The sequence below is a fragment of the Thunnus thynnus genome, chromosome 5 (assembly GCF_963924715.1).
Source record: "Thunnus thynnus chromosome 5, fThuThy2.1, whole genome shotgun sequence".
Classification (NCBI taxonomy): Eukaryota; Metazoa; Chordata; class Actinopteri; order Scombriformes; family Scombridae; genus Thunnus; species Thunnus thynnus.
In genome coordinates this window covers 8,236,647-8,253,650 of record NC_089521.1, presented here as the reverse complement: position 1 = coordinate 8,253,650, position 17,004 = coordinate 8,236,647, and the positions used below count along the sequence as shown (strand labels likewise).

Sequence of the window (17,004 nt, the reverse complement as noted above, 5' to 3'; positions counted from 1 at the left end):
TTGCTAGCTAGCTACGGCTAATGTCTGTAGAGGCTGTATAATGGCTGATATGGTATCAAATTCACGAGAATAACATTAGGGGGACACTTTGCATTGCGTTAACACACCTTACAGAAACAACTGACTTGCCATAAAAATCTGTGAAATTTTCACAAATTTAAATGTAAACGAGAACAATGAGTTAAAAGACGTGGTAAAATCTGAGCTACGCAGACCAGAGTTTCTGATAATAGTGGGTTCATCACTATGAGCGACACCAGTATTACACCTAATAATGTGAACAACTGTTGATATGAAAATATTGATTAGTGCGCCTTTAAAGAGAGTTTATTTAATCAACCTTTAAAACCCACAGTGTGTAACTACGGAACGCAGACTGCTCCTCAGCTGGTTAAATGTCCCCATAAACAGAAACAATACCTTGACACCTGACCTTGGTGTCCACAATGGTAGCTACAGCCCTGGCAACAAGGAGTTTTTGGAATATATTTAGGACAACACAAGGTATCATACGGTGGCCCAAATGACATCTAGAGGTGACTGTAATACTGACAACACCCTGAAATCCTATAAGATGACATCAGTCAGTGAAGTGCAACATGACTCTAACTTTGTCTTGACAAAACATTTTCTCACTTGTGTTTGGTTCATCTACTCCAGTTTGGTTTGGTGGCCTGACTACTGCTGAATGGTATGTATTAGAGAGATACTTACTGTATATACAGTGGAAATATATTATATATATATAATATTCCCTCAGGCTATTTGGTTCCTGAACAGCAAACTTCTGCACTTTAAAGTAGCTGTTGTTTTTGCATTTAATTTTGTTTTTAATGTAGCTTTCTGTGAATTCATTTATGGCATTTAGTGCATTTAATATTTTTACATGATAGTTTGTTAATATGCTGTGTTAAACGTTGGCAAGACAGTTGGTCTTGTTTGTATCAAAGTACATTTCATGCAACTTTTGTTGTAATGGAAAGATCAACTGAGACTTTCAACTGTGCTGTAACTAGGTGCCAGTAGGTATGACATGAAAGTAGATGATATCAGGAGAAATCTACGAAAAGGAAGTAGATTTCATTTCAAGTAATGTTTGTGTCCTCACTACTGTCTTTGTCTTCATTTTTTTTGTGCCATCTACTGTTGCTTGAATTTGACCTAAAACATCATACATACATACATACATAGAGCATGAACACATGTGTTTAAGTGTCTGCCTGCGCTCAAAACACAAACCACTCATGTCAAATGAAAGACTGCATCAGAGGGCACGATTTTATTTTCACAAGATAAATATACAAAACAAAAAGTGCTGCAAAGTCTGCGGAAGCTTAAGTATAAATAAACCCGCCCTGTGTTAAAATGGACAAAAAAATGGAAACATCCACGAGGGTGACGCTGCTCTGTCGGAGGCTGAGGTCTGGCTTCTCTGCCTGCTTCTTTCTACACCGAACCATTAAAGAAGGAAACATCAAAACCAGTCAAACCACTCAACAGGCATGTGAATGTAGGGCTCCAAAAGAAAGATGTGAAAAAGATCTTCTTACTTAAAAAAACAACAACATTCTTTCAATTACATTGGACATTTTAATATTGTCTTTAAATATCACCTTCTCTTGATGTGAACCATCTTCCAGCACAACTCCTGCGTTTGCCAAACCTTACAAGATATATTAAGAGTAGCAAGTGATTCTTGTCAATTTGTTAAGAAAAATTCTAGCATGTGCATCCATGCTCTTTACTACTGAAATTATTCAGAATGTGACTGAGACTGGTGAATATGATGATGTCTTATTTTGACCCAGAGAAGCTTCTAAAAAAAAATCTGAGTGAGGCTTCAAATGTTGCTTGGGAGAGCTTCTACGCCTTAAAATTAAAACCCAAAACCAAAAAGAGATCAGGCAACAACAAGGTAACAAATGCCCACCTATGACCGCTACGACAACCAGAGCTGGTACTCAAAGTCAGCGCTGAAGTGTGGTTGGCAAGACAGTGACAAAAACATTTGAGTCTCGTCTGGCAGGGGGAGGAACGGAAAATTCCTTGTTCTGACTAATGTCTGTGGAGTTCAGCTTCGGTTTGTGGCTGTTCGCTCTCTAAACTACTGTTCTTCAGGCACTGGTGGGGGAAGCACCTATGCAAGCACCTGCATCCCGAATAAGGCGTTCAAAGCAAGAATTCTGAATACAGGCATGAATAATAATCAACAACAAAACAGTAAATAAAACAAACAATTCATTTTGACACTGAGAAACAAAAGGTTGAGGATTGTCCTTCGTTGTATACAGCGTTGTATTGATGTCATGAAGAGGATGTAACCTGGATGAATCTGATGAGGGAAGGAGACTATGTCTGTTAGTGTCACTGTCTATTTTAAACTCAAAGAAATTGACAATTGTCACACGATGGTGTGTATAAATTGACATTTGTTTCCCATCAAATGTATCTGGCTCCTTCCTCCAAACAGAATCGTCCATTTCTGACCCATAACAGATAAGAGCCCGAAAAAATTAAAAACATACGTCTTTATCCCACCCTGCCCATAGTAAGAGCCAGGGATGCCCAACTCCCTTATAATAACTATAACTGAGTATTAAAACTTAACTTTTTCATTTTCATCATTATACAGTTTGTAAAATGTGTTTCTTTTTGTACAAAGACTACATCCAAGGAGCATGTGATCAGAGATCTGGAGAGTATAGCCACAGAAAGAGGAGACGGTGGTAAAATGAGATACAACAGGGAATTAGAGGGGAGGATAGAAACGGGAGTAGAGATGGATCGAAGTGGGAAGGTGAACCAGAGAGAGATTTGTGGCCTTCTCAAGAGATATTTCTAGCCGGTGTGTGTATGTGTGTGTGTGTGTGTATATTTATAGAGCAGGGGGATGGTAATCAATAGGCTCATTAAGTCCTCCCGGTAGGAACAGTTCAATAGAAACACACGCAGCTCCTGTCGCCGTCATCCAGCTCGTCTGCTTCCATGCAGATGTAAGCTCCATCACCTCTCCTGGAGGAGCTCTCAGTTCCGCAGGGCAGCCAACCTGCAACGTATGAAAAATGTGGGAGAATTTTAATTGTTTGGAGCTGTGAAAATGGGATAAAAGCCTTTAAAAAGGTGCATTGCACTGAATAACATTTCCTAGTGGTCAGTGCTGTGAACCAACAACAAAAGAAACCTGTTTCTCTCTTGTTGTCAACAAAGGAGAAACAGGAAATTCTACTGCTGGTGCACATAACAGGAAAATACTGCGGTACAATAGGTTCTGTAGGGTTTGTTGTTATTGTAAGTATCAGAAGACCATATACAGTTTGATGAATTAATGAAAAAATAGTCGGTTTTTCTAGGCAGCGGACATCATAACAAAAACAGGCTTGGTAGAAGGGAAGAGGTCACAAAACAGTTTAAAGCCCGTGTTTAGATTTTAAAATGTATAACTTTGGTGACTCCTAGTGGTGGTATAGAGAAAGACACTGAGGCTGACAGCAATGAATTTCAATTTTCTTCTTCGTTTTCTCCAAACTTACACCCTCAGAATCGTTTTAAAGGTGTGAAAATCACATAAAAATTTTACACATAGGTGCTTTAAAAAGTAACTTAACACCAGGCTTAAAAGCATTGTTGCCCTGCCCTCTGTGGTTGAAAGTTTTGGGTGTGGTACACCTCTGACTAGACCCACCGTCACTGATGGTGGGTGAGGTCGGGTTTTTGTTTTGTTTTGCCCTAATCCATCCATTCGATTTCTTAAAGTTGACATACAACAACTTGTACAGCTGCATCATCTCATTCATACTTGTCACCATTTGTCTGTCACTGTTTTTCATATATGTGGCTTGGTAGATGCCTACAAAGCTCTGATTAGTCGATAGAGTTGATTTGGGAGGGGCTGCTGGTTCCCAAAGTGTTTATTCCCATTTTAACTTTTGGACTTTTGTTTTAACAATATCTTCAATACTACCTAACATAGAAACATGGGACTCTCCCAGATAATGCAACAATCCAATAGGTTTATGTTATGACCACTTGTTTCATGAATTCAACATAATTTCTCAATCGTTCAGAATTTTCAGCTCTGTAATTGGATGTTTCTTGCCGAAATAAACCTTGAGAGATGTAGTTAATTCTACCTGCACAGTCTTGTACTTTCAACTTATTTGAAAAGCTGAACAAGAGAGGTGAACAATGACTAAGAGGTCTGGAACCAGGCTAACCCAACAGAACACACCCAACAGTGACAACAAAATGTACCGACACACCCAGGAGTACACTCCTACATCACTGCAGCAAAGTGAGAAGTGAAACCACTGGAGGACATCAAAAACATTTACAGTGACTGTTAGTTGCTTTTTAAGCAGATAAATAATAACATCAGAAAACAGATTATACATCTACAGTGAGCTTCTGTTGACTTAATTAGATTCACTGCAGCAGACCTTCAAGCTGTCAGCCTGCTTGATGTCTGAAGATTCTCAGTCATCCAGCTTTATCTAAGTAGGGTTGAATCGAGGGCAACTGGACTTCTTGGTTGTAGATACATGAAGACGTTTCGCCTCTCATCCAAGACGCTTCTTCAGTTCTAACTGATTGGTGGGGAGTCCCAGGTATTTAACCTCTGTGGGGTCGTTATCAAAGTCATCGATACCAATTGGTTCGTTAGTGCTCATCGCTGTTCTAACGACCATCGTTAGAGTCGTTAGAGTCATTGGAGTCACCTGAGGCCAAGTGTAAATGACAGTCGGAGTTGTCCTCGCTGTTATAACGACAGTCATTAGAGTCGTCGGCCTGCTTCAATATGAGGAGAGCACAAACCCTTTCATCCTAGTTACATGATATCCTGCCTGTCAATAATGAGATAACAACAGCTCCATATTTTCACACCTGCTAAATGAGGAACTGACAGATTGGCGTGTGAAAGCTGGTCCTTGTGTTGTGACCTAATTATGTTTTCCAGAAATAGCTACTGATTAGATAGAAAGACCACCACCACCAGCACAACAGACAACAAAGCACTACACAGTACCAAGCTGGTCCTCCTGGACTTTGTGATACAGTCAAAAATAGGGATGACGATAATTCATTTTTTCCCCTCAATTAATCTGTTGTTGATTTTACAGATTCAATTCTTGGTATATAAAATGTCAGAAAATCATAAAAAATGACCATCCCATTTTCCCAGAGCCCTCAGTGGGTAATATCTTCAAATTGCTTGTTTTGTGCAACCGACAGTCCAAAACCATAACATATGCAATTTACTACCATATAAAAAGCAGCAAATCCTCACATTTCAGAAGTTGGAACCAGTGAATGTTAAACATCTTTCTTTGATCATTGACTTAAACAATGAAGATGATCAAAATTAGAGCTACAATGATTAGTCGATTAATCGATCAACAGATAATTAATTGGCAACTATTTTGATAATCAAATAATCGGTTTAGTCATTTTTTAAAGGAAATGTCGTCAAATGTAAGGATTTGAAGCTTTTATGTCATACATGATAGAGATGATTTTGATCTGTTGATCAGACAAAACAAGACGTCTGAAGACATCAGCGTGGGTTCTAAGAAATTAGAATGGTTATTTTTCATTATTTTCAGACAGTTTACAGACAGAACAGAGAAAATAATCAGCAGATTAATGGATAATAAAGATAATCCTTAATTGCAGCCCTAATAACATAGTTATTAATTAATTATCTGTTGGCCAACTAATCCATCAGTCTACAGTTTCAGTGCCAGTCAAAAGGATAAATATAATCAAATAATTGATTGAAGTAATTACTCAAATTCTTGGTCGACAAATAATTAAATTAACAGATGTGTTCGACTAATTGTTTGGTTGATTTAATTGAAAAATTTGTCAAATTCTTTATCCAATGTTATTTTCTGACTTAAACCTTAATGAATGATGGCAGTTTAACTTAAAACTTAAAGCTGGTGAAAAGTATTCTTCAATATTAAAACATGACAAACCAGTGTCTACTTTCCAAACCGCAGTTCCTTTGACTCATGTAACTCACATCACTCTGAAAAATCCCTTTTCTGTTTCTCTATTTGAGCTGAAGGTGGTGTATCTTTCTTATTCACTCGTGACTTTGCAACCACAACAGTCGTGTCCTGTGTGTGGGGGCAGTAGCTTGCTGTGCAACCTTATTTACTGATCTCATGCTCTACTCTAATTACAGTGCTGCCTGTTCATGTGCTACTTGTTAGCCTGCCAGGGAATGACTTGAGTTTTATCAGGTAAAGAGCAGGGAGATTCAATGTCTTGCAAAGGGAAACACAAGACAGATACATTGATGTTGCGTCACCCTGGTATGTGTATCTCTCACAGAATAACTGGTACCAACACTGATCCTTACCGTCTAGAAAGCTGGTCTTCCTTCTCCTGGTTGCGTGAGCTCTCTGCGCCCACTGAAGTAGCTCCTGCAGGCAACTGGCTGAGCTGGTCCATCACCTCCAGGCCGCTCTCATCTGCTATTTGGTGGATCAGGTCATCCACTTGCTCCTGAGGCGTGGTCAGTGTCATTGCAGAGCTCATGGAGTCCTCCATCACCTAGTGTTAGTGAGAGAGAGACAACTGAGGTAGGACTGAACAGGAATAAAAGCTAAAAGACTTTAATTCAGATGAGACTTGTCAAGTCCTCATTAGATCTATGACAGAATATGAGCACACTGTATAAAAACACATAAACAAATATGAATGCACATAGTTCACAACCACTTACTGAGGTGTGCACATCGAGGTTCTGGACTTGGGTTTCAAACTTATCCATGACAGCAGAGACCTTTTGGAGGTCCATGGAGTTCAGAGCTTTGTCCAGGGCCTTGGTCACCTGGCCCATGTTTTTGGTCACCTGGGGGAAAAAGATACAACAATATATAATGTATCTGTCTCATTCTAGAAAGACAAAAAATATCATCTACTTGTCTTACAAGCTTATCAAAACAGAAGGAATGAAGTGATAAAGAAATATAAAGATAGCTTCTTTATAATCCAGCAGACTTAATAAACCTTTGGATAAAGAGATGTATGTAATAAGAGGCAGCATGTACTAGTGAGCAGACTGAACGCAGTAACTTACTCCCTTCATCGTGACAGCAGTCTGGACTTTAGAGGCCACCGCGTCGACTCGAGACGCCATGCGCAGCCAGTTCAGACCCTCATTTTTTTTCCGGATGGAGTTCTCAGCATAAACTCTGGCACATTCCACATTTTTCTGTTGCAGAGCCTGGTGATGAGACAAAACGACAGTTAAAGCTCAAAAACTACATCTGCAATTCAACTTTGATTTCAACTATGAATATAACCATCCATGTGTGTGTTCATGTGTATACAAGTCAAGACTGACATGTAAAATCACAATCCTAATCTTCAGTGTCAACACTGTACATGAGCCTGGATGTCACTTTATAAATGAAGCTGACTAGAGCTGAAACTAATGAAAATTTGCAATATAGATTCATACAACGACATTTCAGTTACTTCAGTCTCTAAACTGTCAAAAATAGTGACAAATAAAGTTCCCAAAGTGATGTTTTCAAATAAATCAACTCTTTGCATTAATGAAACTGGCTCCTGTAAATGTTTAGTATCCGTTCTTAATAAATGACTAACAACTGACATCAACTAACCAAATTTAATAATTAAATAAATCATTTTGTTATTTAGATTTGAAAATGTAATTTGTTTGATACTACTGACTTTTAGTAGTTTTAGCTATCTAGTGTGACTTCAACCATTTGTCCATTACTTTTTACTATCTCTTTAAACCATTTATTCCCAACTTTTAAGATAACTATCTATTTTATTCATATGTAGTCATTCATACTTGTGGATAAATAGTATAAATAGGGCATATTTATACTGTTTATCCATTCTTTTAGGCAAAAATATTTAGACTTCTCTTGCTAACTAGTTTTTAACACATGGTGGTAAAGTCCTGTATGTGTTACTAATTTCATTACAGTTACATATCTGGCTTTATTCATGTTTGTTTAAATTCACACGCAAAGTTAATCTCATAGTTTATTTTTCTTTCTTTCTTTTCTAATAATTTCAATGTGTGGAGCTCATTGCAGCTCATTAATAATCATAATCTTTTCAACAGTAATAAAAACAAACAGCAACAGAAAATACTTCTATTCCTTCTCATTTCAAATGCATGCGAGCTGCATGCGAGCAGACAGGATATGAGAAGTGAAGAGTATCATGACTCAACAGGGAAATATCTCTGGCCATTGAGATAATGAGGGTAGGCTATGTTATAACCCCATTGTTCCATGAGGCAAGTCATCTGGTCATCTACATATCTCTTCGATAACCTCCATGTGATTAAAAAAAGGAACAGAGATACCCAATACCTGTATGACAAAAGCATATTTCCTCTATAAACATTTTGTCACTATGGAAATAGTGACACATCAATTTCACTCAACTACCAAGCACCAAGGCACTCCTACAGCTATAACGCCCCCTGCTGAATAATGTGTGCAACTGCAAGTGTCAGAGAATGGGCAGAGATAATCTACTGCTCAATAACATAATGTGATTTCTATAAATCACCACTTATTTATTCATAAATAAATCACAGTGACCAGCTAAGACTAGCGAAAAGAGTTACAAGCACAACCCCAACCAGCCACACCCAAACATTATAACCACCCATACAGGCCTACTGCAGAGATCACATAACACAGTGTTCTACTTCATCTGATAAAACAGAAAGAAAGAAGATGACAGATAGATGTCAACAATGTAGATGAGAACCATCTGGATGTTTTACATTGTTCATCTGCGCTGAACACAGAGCAGATACCTGAACAAGAAAGTGTACTGCTGGTTAAACTACTTTAAAAAAAACACCCTCTTGTCCGCACATTTACTTTTTCATCTCTCCTCATTTATGCACTTTCAATATTTAACCCCCCCCAAAAACTCATGACATCATTAGAAACATGACATGAAAGCACTAGCCAGATAACTGAGGCTTTCATTTGGTTCCGTTTTCTCACCTTCTTGACCTTGGCCTGCTCCTTTTCAGACTCCTTCTCTGCCTTTTTGGCCAGTCTCTCAAGCTGCTTAGAGGTGAACTATGAACCAAAGAGAATGATGTTCAAGAAATTAATAATAATCCATTTCTACAAGTTATATCAAGATTAAACTAATTTAACCTTTCAGTAGATGCATACCTTTAGCTGGAAAAGCGTTTCTGTGGAGAGATAAGAGAGACAGATTTAGGAATATGGAGTGTATGTTATATAAATTGAACAATGGACTGTCTAGAACATAACAATATACCAACTATAAATTACACACACACTGTCAGGAAACATTATATACTGCAACATTGACTTTTTGATCTTTGAAATTACTGACAAACAGATTCAGAGCTTTCCTGACATCATGCATGTAGTCTAAAAAAACTTGTTTATGATATTATCTAAAGAATAAATCTCAATACATACACAATTATATATATATATATATATATATATATATACATATATATAGACAAAAATATTAATTATTAAAGTGATTATATAGATCTTCAAACATGTCTGTCTAGGACAAAATATCAAATTTCAGTTACAGGTTCAGTTATTGTTGTGACTTTTCTCTTATTTTTGCTTTGTTCTTGTGAAATACTGGATACTTTCACTGTTTCAAGTCTCTAACCCTTCAAATGAAAGAATTGGAAAAGGAAAAAAAAATCATTCTTGAGTTCAGCTGTTGTCCACACTGAGGCCATGGCCTCTTGATTAGTGGTCACAACAGAGTTGTCTATGGTCTACACCTTGGTGGGACTGCACTGATGGTTCATGTGAGCCTTTGACCTGATTGTTTCTCATGTGCACTGTGTTACAAAAACTACACTAGGGCTGCAAATAACGATTATGTTCATTATTGATTAATAAGTTACTTATTTTCTCGACTAATCAATGAGTTGTGTGGTACATAAAATGTCAAAAATGGTGAAAGATGTCAATCACTGTGTCCCAAAGCCCAAGGTGACATCTTAAAATGTACTGTTTTATTTTATCCACAAGCCAAAGATATTCAGTGTAGTGTGATAGAAGAATAAAGAGACAGAAATAATCACATTTAAGAAGCTGGAATCAAAGAATTTGGAGTTTTTTGTCTGACTCAATCTAAAAACTAATCTATTATCAAAAGAGTTTGCAATTAATTTGATAGTTAGCACCTAATCGATTAATCGTTGCAGCTCTACACTGCACACATATTAATTTAAGGACTACAACCTGAGGACTACCAGCCTGAAGCAGTAGAAACTGCTGTACCATGAAGCCATAAAGAGGGCAAATACCGTGAAATACAAAACAATATACCAACAAAACAAAACAAAAAAATAAGAACAGACAGCAAAGAAATATTGGTGGGCAGTAAATACTAACTGGAATGATATAGTGAATGTCTCACCCTGTTGCTAAAAGCTACTGTGTGTTTCAGCTAAAAGGCTTTAGGCAAACCTAGGGAGGAGTTTGGGTTAAATATGTCTACATGTGTCGAGGCGACACTAATTAAGTTTTGAATAAGGTGAGACATTGCAAATGCAACAGTCATTTGCCTGGAAAGACTCAGTGTCGGGCAGCGTAAAGACAAGATTTTAAATCAAACAAAAGGACAATTTTTATGGCAACTCCAGCTAGCTGTTAGATACCATAAACGAATGAACTGAAAGTCAAAACAGGTTTAACAGCTACCGCTTGGTTGACTAATATGTAACTTAAGTAATACAGTGAGTAACGCTAACCGAGCTAACCAGCTAACGTTAGCTGTCTGGCATTAGAAAGGCGGGGTAGCTACAAAAAGGGACTGTCTAGTTGTTAAATCACGACTTACCATCCATGTCTTCACGTTTATGATTCCAGTTGATCAGGGAAAAGATAATTCTGAGCTCCCCAATAAGCAAGCCTTGATTTGTTTTGATCAAACCGTGAATCTGACACCGCACTTCCTGATCCACAAGTCGTCACGTGACCAGGATTCTTCTTCCTTGGGTCTTTCTTCATTTGTTGCCTCCCGCTGCAGCTGCAACACCGCCATCTACTGTCGATTACTATTACTAACTATTTTCTCATGAAGGTAAAGTTAGTTGTATCCTTTTTCAATTTTAATTCCATTTACACGCACCTGCCACTTTATTAGGTACACCTGTTTAACTGGTCGTTAACGCACATATCTAATCCAATCACATGGCAGCAACTCAATGCATTTAGGTATGTAGGCTTGGTCAAAACGATGTGCTGAAGTTCAAACCAAGCATCAGAATGGGGAAGAAAGATGATTGAAGTGACTATAAACGTGGCATGGTTGTCGGTGCCAGAATGGCTGGTTTGAATATCTCAGAAACTGCTGATCTACTGGGATCTTCCCTCACAGCCATCTCTACGGCTTTCAGAGAATGGTCCGAAAAATAGAAAATATCCGGTGAGCGGCAGTTCTCTGGGTGAAAATGCCTTGTTGATGGCGGAGATCAGAGGAGAATAGCCAGGCTGATTTGAGCTGATAGAAAGGCAACAGTAACTCAAATAACCACTTGTTACAACTGAGGTATGCAGAAGAGCGTCTCTTAACAAACAACACGTTGAACCTTGAAGCTGATGGGCTACAGCAGGAGAGGACCTCACCCGGTGCCACTCCTGTTAGCTAAGAACAGGAAATCGAGGCTACAATTTGCACAGGCTCACCAAAATTATTATAAGAGCTCTTATAAAACATCCATGGTCTCAAATCCTAAAATGCATCTGGAGGAGAGAGGAGTGAGGAAAGAGGAGTCTTGCCAGAGGAGCTATGCTACGCGTCATGTCACAAAGCTCAACTCATCTCAAACCAGTTTCTTTCTAATAGGCTCCACAGTCATCAGCTCTTGATCCAGTAGAGCACCTTTGGGATGTGGTGGAACAGGAGATTTGCATCATGGATGTGCAGCCGACAAATCTGCAGCAACTGCATGATGCTATCATGTCGATATGGACCAAAATCTCTGAGGAATGTTTCCAGTATCTTGTTGAATCTATGCCACAAAGATAAATTGAGGCATTTCTGAAGGCAAAACGGGGCCTAACCCCGTACTAAAAGTGGCCGCTGAGTGTACATATTATATTGCATTGCCAACAATAGATTGTTATTAATTAACCCTGGCACCTAAAACAGAATAAAATAAATTAAATTACGTTCAATTAAACCAGTTCTTTCTTAAAGGGTCACGTCAACATAATGTCCACTGTAGCGAAAAGCATAATTAAAATAGTCTCAGGGTTAACTCACTTTATCTTACCTGTATGTAATCATTACATTGCTATTTTTAAAAATATTTTTTCAATTTCTTTTTTCATTCCAGGCAATTAAAAAAAAAAACTAAAAAACAAAATTCTGTCTTTTTTATTTTTAAATTTTGGTAGCATTAAACATATAGTGTTTTTTGTGTTTGAAAGTTCTTAATATGTATATTAATATTACATCATATTGTTGAGCAATTATATTAATAGTAGTATAATATGGATATATTTTAATATTAGAATGCTTTTACTAATATTAATATAATTATATTAATATATACTATACTATATTAATACAATTATATTAATATAGATATAATTAAAAGTAAGGCTTGCTTTTAATAATGTTTAAATAGTTTACAGCAGCCTTTCCACGACAAAGTATTATAAAACACATTAAACTGATGTGTGATTACAGGATGGTCAGGTGGTCTCACTGCACTCTTATTTAGTTTTGAAATTAGTCACCAGGTTACAGGCAGTTGTGTCTTGTCAGGAAATTTAAAACTACACTATAACTCAGAGCCTGTCTCAGTCACTGAGTTTGGTTCTAACTGGCATCACAAACATGTCTTTGTTTGTTAAGATGTTCAGTGGAGGAGAAAAGGTCACGAAGAACTGCAAACAAGAGGAGACAGAAAAACTCCCAGAGACAGAGGAGCTGCTAATGAAGAAGAAAGAGTTTCTGAAGAAAAAGATTGACCAGGAGCTGCTGTTCGCCAAGAAAAACAGCAGAAAAAACAGAAGAGGTGGGATAAACAAAGTTAAGTGTTGAATAATTCATTAAAACATAAATATAGCGTTAATTATATAAGTAAGGTAGCTTAGTCAACTAGCTAACAATCTATTAATTTAGCACGTTAGCTAACTGCTAACTGACCAGTTAAGGCTAAACACAAACTTATTAGCAGTAACGTTAATTAGAGGTAGCACGTGTTAAAAACACATTTATGACTTCCAACACAAAGAGGTGATACATGATGGTTAAATATATATATATATATATATATATATATATATATATATATATATATATATATAAAGAAAGCTAGAAAAAACACTTAGTACCTCTTTGAATGTCTTCTGAGGCCGAATTTGAAGTTTTGGTGTTAATGGGTAATTTGGATGAAACCCTCTATCTCAGTATATGTTGTTGTTTTTTTTAAATAAATATCAATATGCTGTATATTGTGGTATAGTACATTTTCTGGAAAATCAATTGAAAAACTGTGTATGGATAAAACAAACAGACATAAGTGACAGTTGATAAAAATTCAATATTGCCTGAAATGAGTCTTGCTCACTGATGTACAAAATTGTGTGAATTTATTTGTCTAATACATTGAGAGATGTGAAAGGGAGAGATACCACAGTATAAATAGAAAAATATCTGAGAGTTGACAAATTTATATCGTCTCACTGTATACAGGATGTATATCATCATATGCCCCAACTGTACACATTAATAACAACTTCATCCTATTGACTTGAGCCAGTTCCAGGGTTTTAGTATTGTACATGAAGGCTCACTGTTACTCTTAATGGAGCTGAACCATCATTAATGTTTTTAGTTACACCTATTTTTTTTCCTGCTATGACAAGTCAAAATGTCTGCTGTAAAATATGTCTATAGTCATAAGGCAATAGGAAACTTATGTTAAAGGAATAGTTCAACATTTATTCACTCTCTTGCCGAGAGTTAGATGAGAAAACTGATACCACTCTTATATTTGTCCATTAAAGGTCCAGTGTGTAGAATTTAGTGGCATCTAGTGGGACAAACTTGGCAGAAATATGATATAATAGTCATAAGTATGTGTAATTAGTGTATAATCACATGAAAATAAGAATCATTTTGTTTTCGTTACCTTAGAATCATCCCTTTATATCTACATAGGAGCAAGTCCTCTTCTATGGAGCCCGCCATGTTGCACCGCCATTTTTCTACAGTAGCTCAGAACAGACAAACCGAACACTGGCTCTAGAGGGGCCTTTCACGTTTTTCACGAGTTTCACGGCCACCGTAGGTTCTCATACACACTTGCATTGAAGGATCGTCAGCAGAAATACTGCATGTGCATTAATTCCATTGTTTTTTAGAGCATTATATAGAGCATAAATGTCACACTCAGAATTCAGATTATAAAGAGGCATCTCCCATGATGTGTCATTTTTATATTTTTGTTTATATGAATTAAACAAACTAGATATAAAGTACATTCCTTTAATACTGTATTACACTACAATGAGAGAAGAAAACCATGCTCAGATATCAGGTTGCTTACATTTCTTAACAGTTACTTGTAATTACTCCATTGCTATTGCATCTTACTTCTAGAAGCTGAAAGGTCACTAAAGGTTAAGTCCTCTCAGTGTTGTAGGGTTTATTGACTGTGTTGGGCTTATTACTTAACCCATGTGATGGTAAACACATGGAGTTAGTCGGATATGATGCTGTCTGTCTGAACAAGTGGCTGTGACCATTGTGACGTTGCTGGTTTTGCTTTGTTTTCACTCTGTTGAATGAAGTACACGTTCCTACTCACACCATGTTCTCCTCCCAGTGGCTCTGCAGGCGCTGAGAAAAAAGAAGAGGTATGAGAAACATGTCAAGTACATTGACTGTGCTGTCAAGGCCATGAGGTCGGCTCATGAACACATGTAAGAGCTCAAAATGACTAAATGAAGGAAATGTAGTAGAATACAAACTTGAATTCAGAGATTATTATAGATAATAAAAAGCATATATTTTTGGATACAAGTTGTAATGATGCATTCTGACTGAGCTGAGTGAATGTGTGTGGACGTCATACGATATCATTAGTTTGAATGCAGCTCACAGCAAATGTTATAAGATCCTTTTTATTGTGTTTTAAGCTGATCACTCTCCTGGCTGTTGTTTCAGGGATATTCTCAACAAGGTGAATGACCTGATCAAGGACATCACAGAGGAGCATGAAGGGACTCAAGACATGTCAGACACCCTCTACACATCTGCGAGCTTTGGAGTGGAGTTTGATGAGGTACAATGACAGTAATGCTTTTCATGGTTTGTCACAGTTTGAAAAGGGGTGACTACAAAATCTAGATCTCAACCATATTACTTTTGGTGTCCTTGGTCAGATCTACAGTCCTGTTGCTGTGTGCATGTCTTCTTCAGGATGAGCTGCAAGCAGAGCTGGAGAGGCTGGAGAGGAGTCTGGATGAGAGCGTCTTTGAGACGGACAGAATGAACGAGCAGCTCTCTTGTCCCAAAGTGTCGTCCACGGCATCACCTTCCCAACCTGGTAAGAACCATCTGGTACAAAGTAAACAGTTGGGTTAACTTAGTTAATAAAGCAGTGGACTGCTCACAGCTGATGACAAGCACATGTTTTGCAGAGGATGGCTTCACATGTTAGCAGGTACAACTTAAAAAGCTGGTGATACAAGCTAAAAATGCCATGATATAGTATCTACCAATCCATGCAAATGTCTCACAGAGTTTTGTCTTTTCTCCTCCAAAGCCATGACGGAGGAGGACGAGATTGAGGATGCTTTAGACCGTCTGCGGCGCTGGGCTAATGAACCCTTATAAACACATCGTTGGCCACATCACACTGGTGTTAGAGAGAGAAGAGGAGTGGCCAAGATGGAATAAACATAACAATAGGGTCCCGTTCATGAATGTTGGTGTTTGTCTTCTCTCTACAGCTCAGATTCACAGACCCCAGCAGTGAGTGAAAGCACTTAATGTAATGCATAGGCTTTTATAGGCAGTAATATGAGCTCTGTAATACAGTATTATTATTATTATAACACTATAATTAGGACATTATTAACATCACTTAATGACAGGAGTATTTCATGATGCTAAATCCTCACAGATTTGTCCCTGACTCACCTGTTTAGCTGTACTTTTTGTATGTGATCTCACCAGTGGCTTTTATTATTTGGTGTATTACTACAAAATGTTGTTTTTTTTTTTTTTTTTACATATATATGATCTTTGCTGTAGCTGCGAGGTCCTCTCGAGGTTTTGTCAAACACTGTTGACCTTCATCCTGTTGGCTGTCAGGGTCCTTTTAATAAGAGTTTTTGACTCAAATTGTTTAATGTTACAAAAATAAACTATTACCTAATAATGGCATCCAGCAGGAGACAATGATTTATACAAAAAATGTTTGACCAGTCAAAGTACAACATGAGCATTAGAGCTCCGTGCACAAAGTGCTAGTACCCAATAGCATTTACTGCTTTGACCTCTGTGATTACTTTTGGGGCATAACGTATATTTGTCAAACTATACAATTTACTATTGTAATACCTATGTGGTGTACTGTATAAGGTCAGTCAGACTGCGTAGAGAAAACACAGTGAAACTATAGCTAAGGTTTAGCTCCTGTGTGTTCCCTGTGCTTGTTAAGGGGAACACACTTTAGGGAACAATCAGCTTGTTCAACTTAGTCTTTCCTAGACTATTATTACAGTCATCCCCAAATTTTGTGTGCAGCATCAATCGACACCAATGACTAAATGTTATTAAAAGATTTTTGAAGCTGCTGATAGTTTAGCAACAATCAATCTGAATGAATTTGACAGATTAAACTGCGAGTCAAATTTTAAAGATATTTGACACAGTTGCTAATTTTATCCTCCATTGTCAACATATTTAATTTCAGGAAATTATGCTAATGGATAAATCTGTAAAAACAGAAAT

General features: G+C 37.4%; 2 protein-coding genes across 2 annotated transcripts; one reads left to right on the top strand and one right to left on the bottom strand.

Moving 5' to 3' along the window:
- Positions 1-1,257: 1,257 nt before the first annotated feature.
- On the bottom strand, positions 1,258-11,023 carry chmp1a (charged multivesicular body protein 1A). The gene is made up of 7 exons (XM_067589003.1): positions 10,867-11,023; positions 9,195-9,214; positions 9,018-9,095; positions 7,088-7,234; positions 6,731-6,859; positions 6,365-6,558; positions 1,258-3,046 (listed from the first exon to the last, which is right to left on the bottom strand). The coding sequence occupies exons 1-7, from the start codon at positions 10,871-10,873 to the stop codon at positions 3,025-3,027; spliced, it is 597 nt and encodes a 198-aa protein (XP_067445104.1). The 5' UTR covers positions 10,874-11,023; the 3' UTR covers positions 1,258-3,024.
- Positions 11,024-12,745: 1,722 nt separating this feature from the next.
- On the top strand, positions 12,746-15,972 carry LOC137182642 (charged multivesicular body protein 4b-like). Its single transcript, XM_067589002.1, has 5 exons — positions 12,746-13,054; positions 14,870-14,966; positions 15,211-15,328; positions 15,466-15,592; positions 15,812-15,972. Exons 1-5 carry the CDS (start codon positions 12,874-12,876, stop codon positions 15,880-15,882), a joined length of 594 nt encoding a protein of 197 aa, XP_067445103.1. The 5' UTR covers positions 12,746-12,873; the 3' UTR covers positions 15,883-15,972.
- Positions 15,973-17,004: the final 1,032 nt, after the last annotated feature.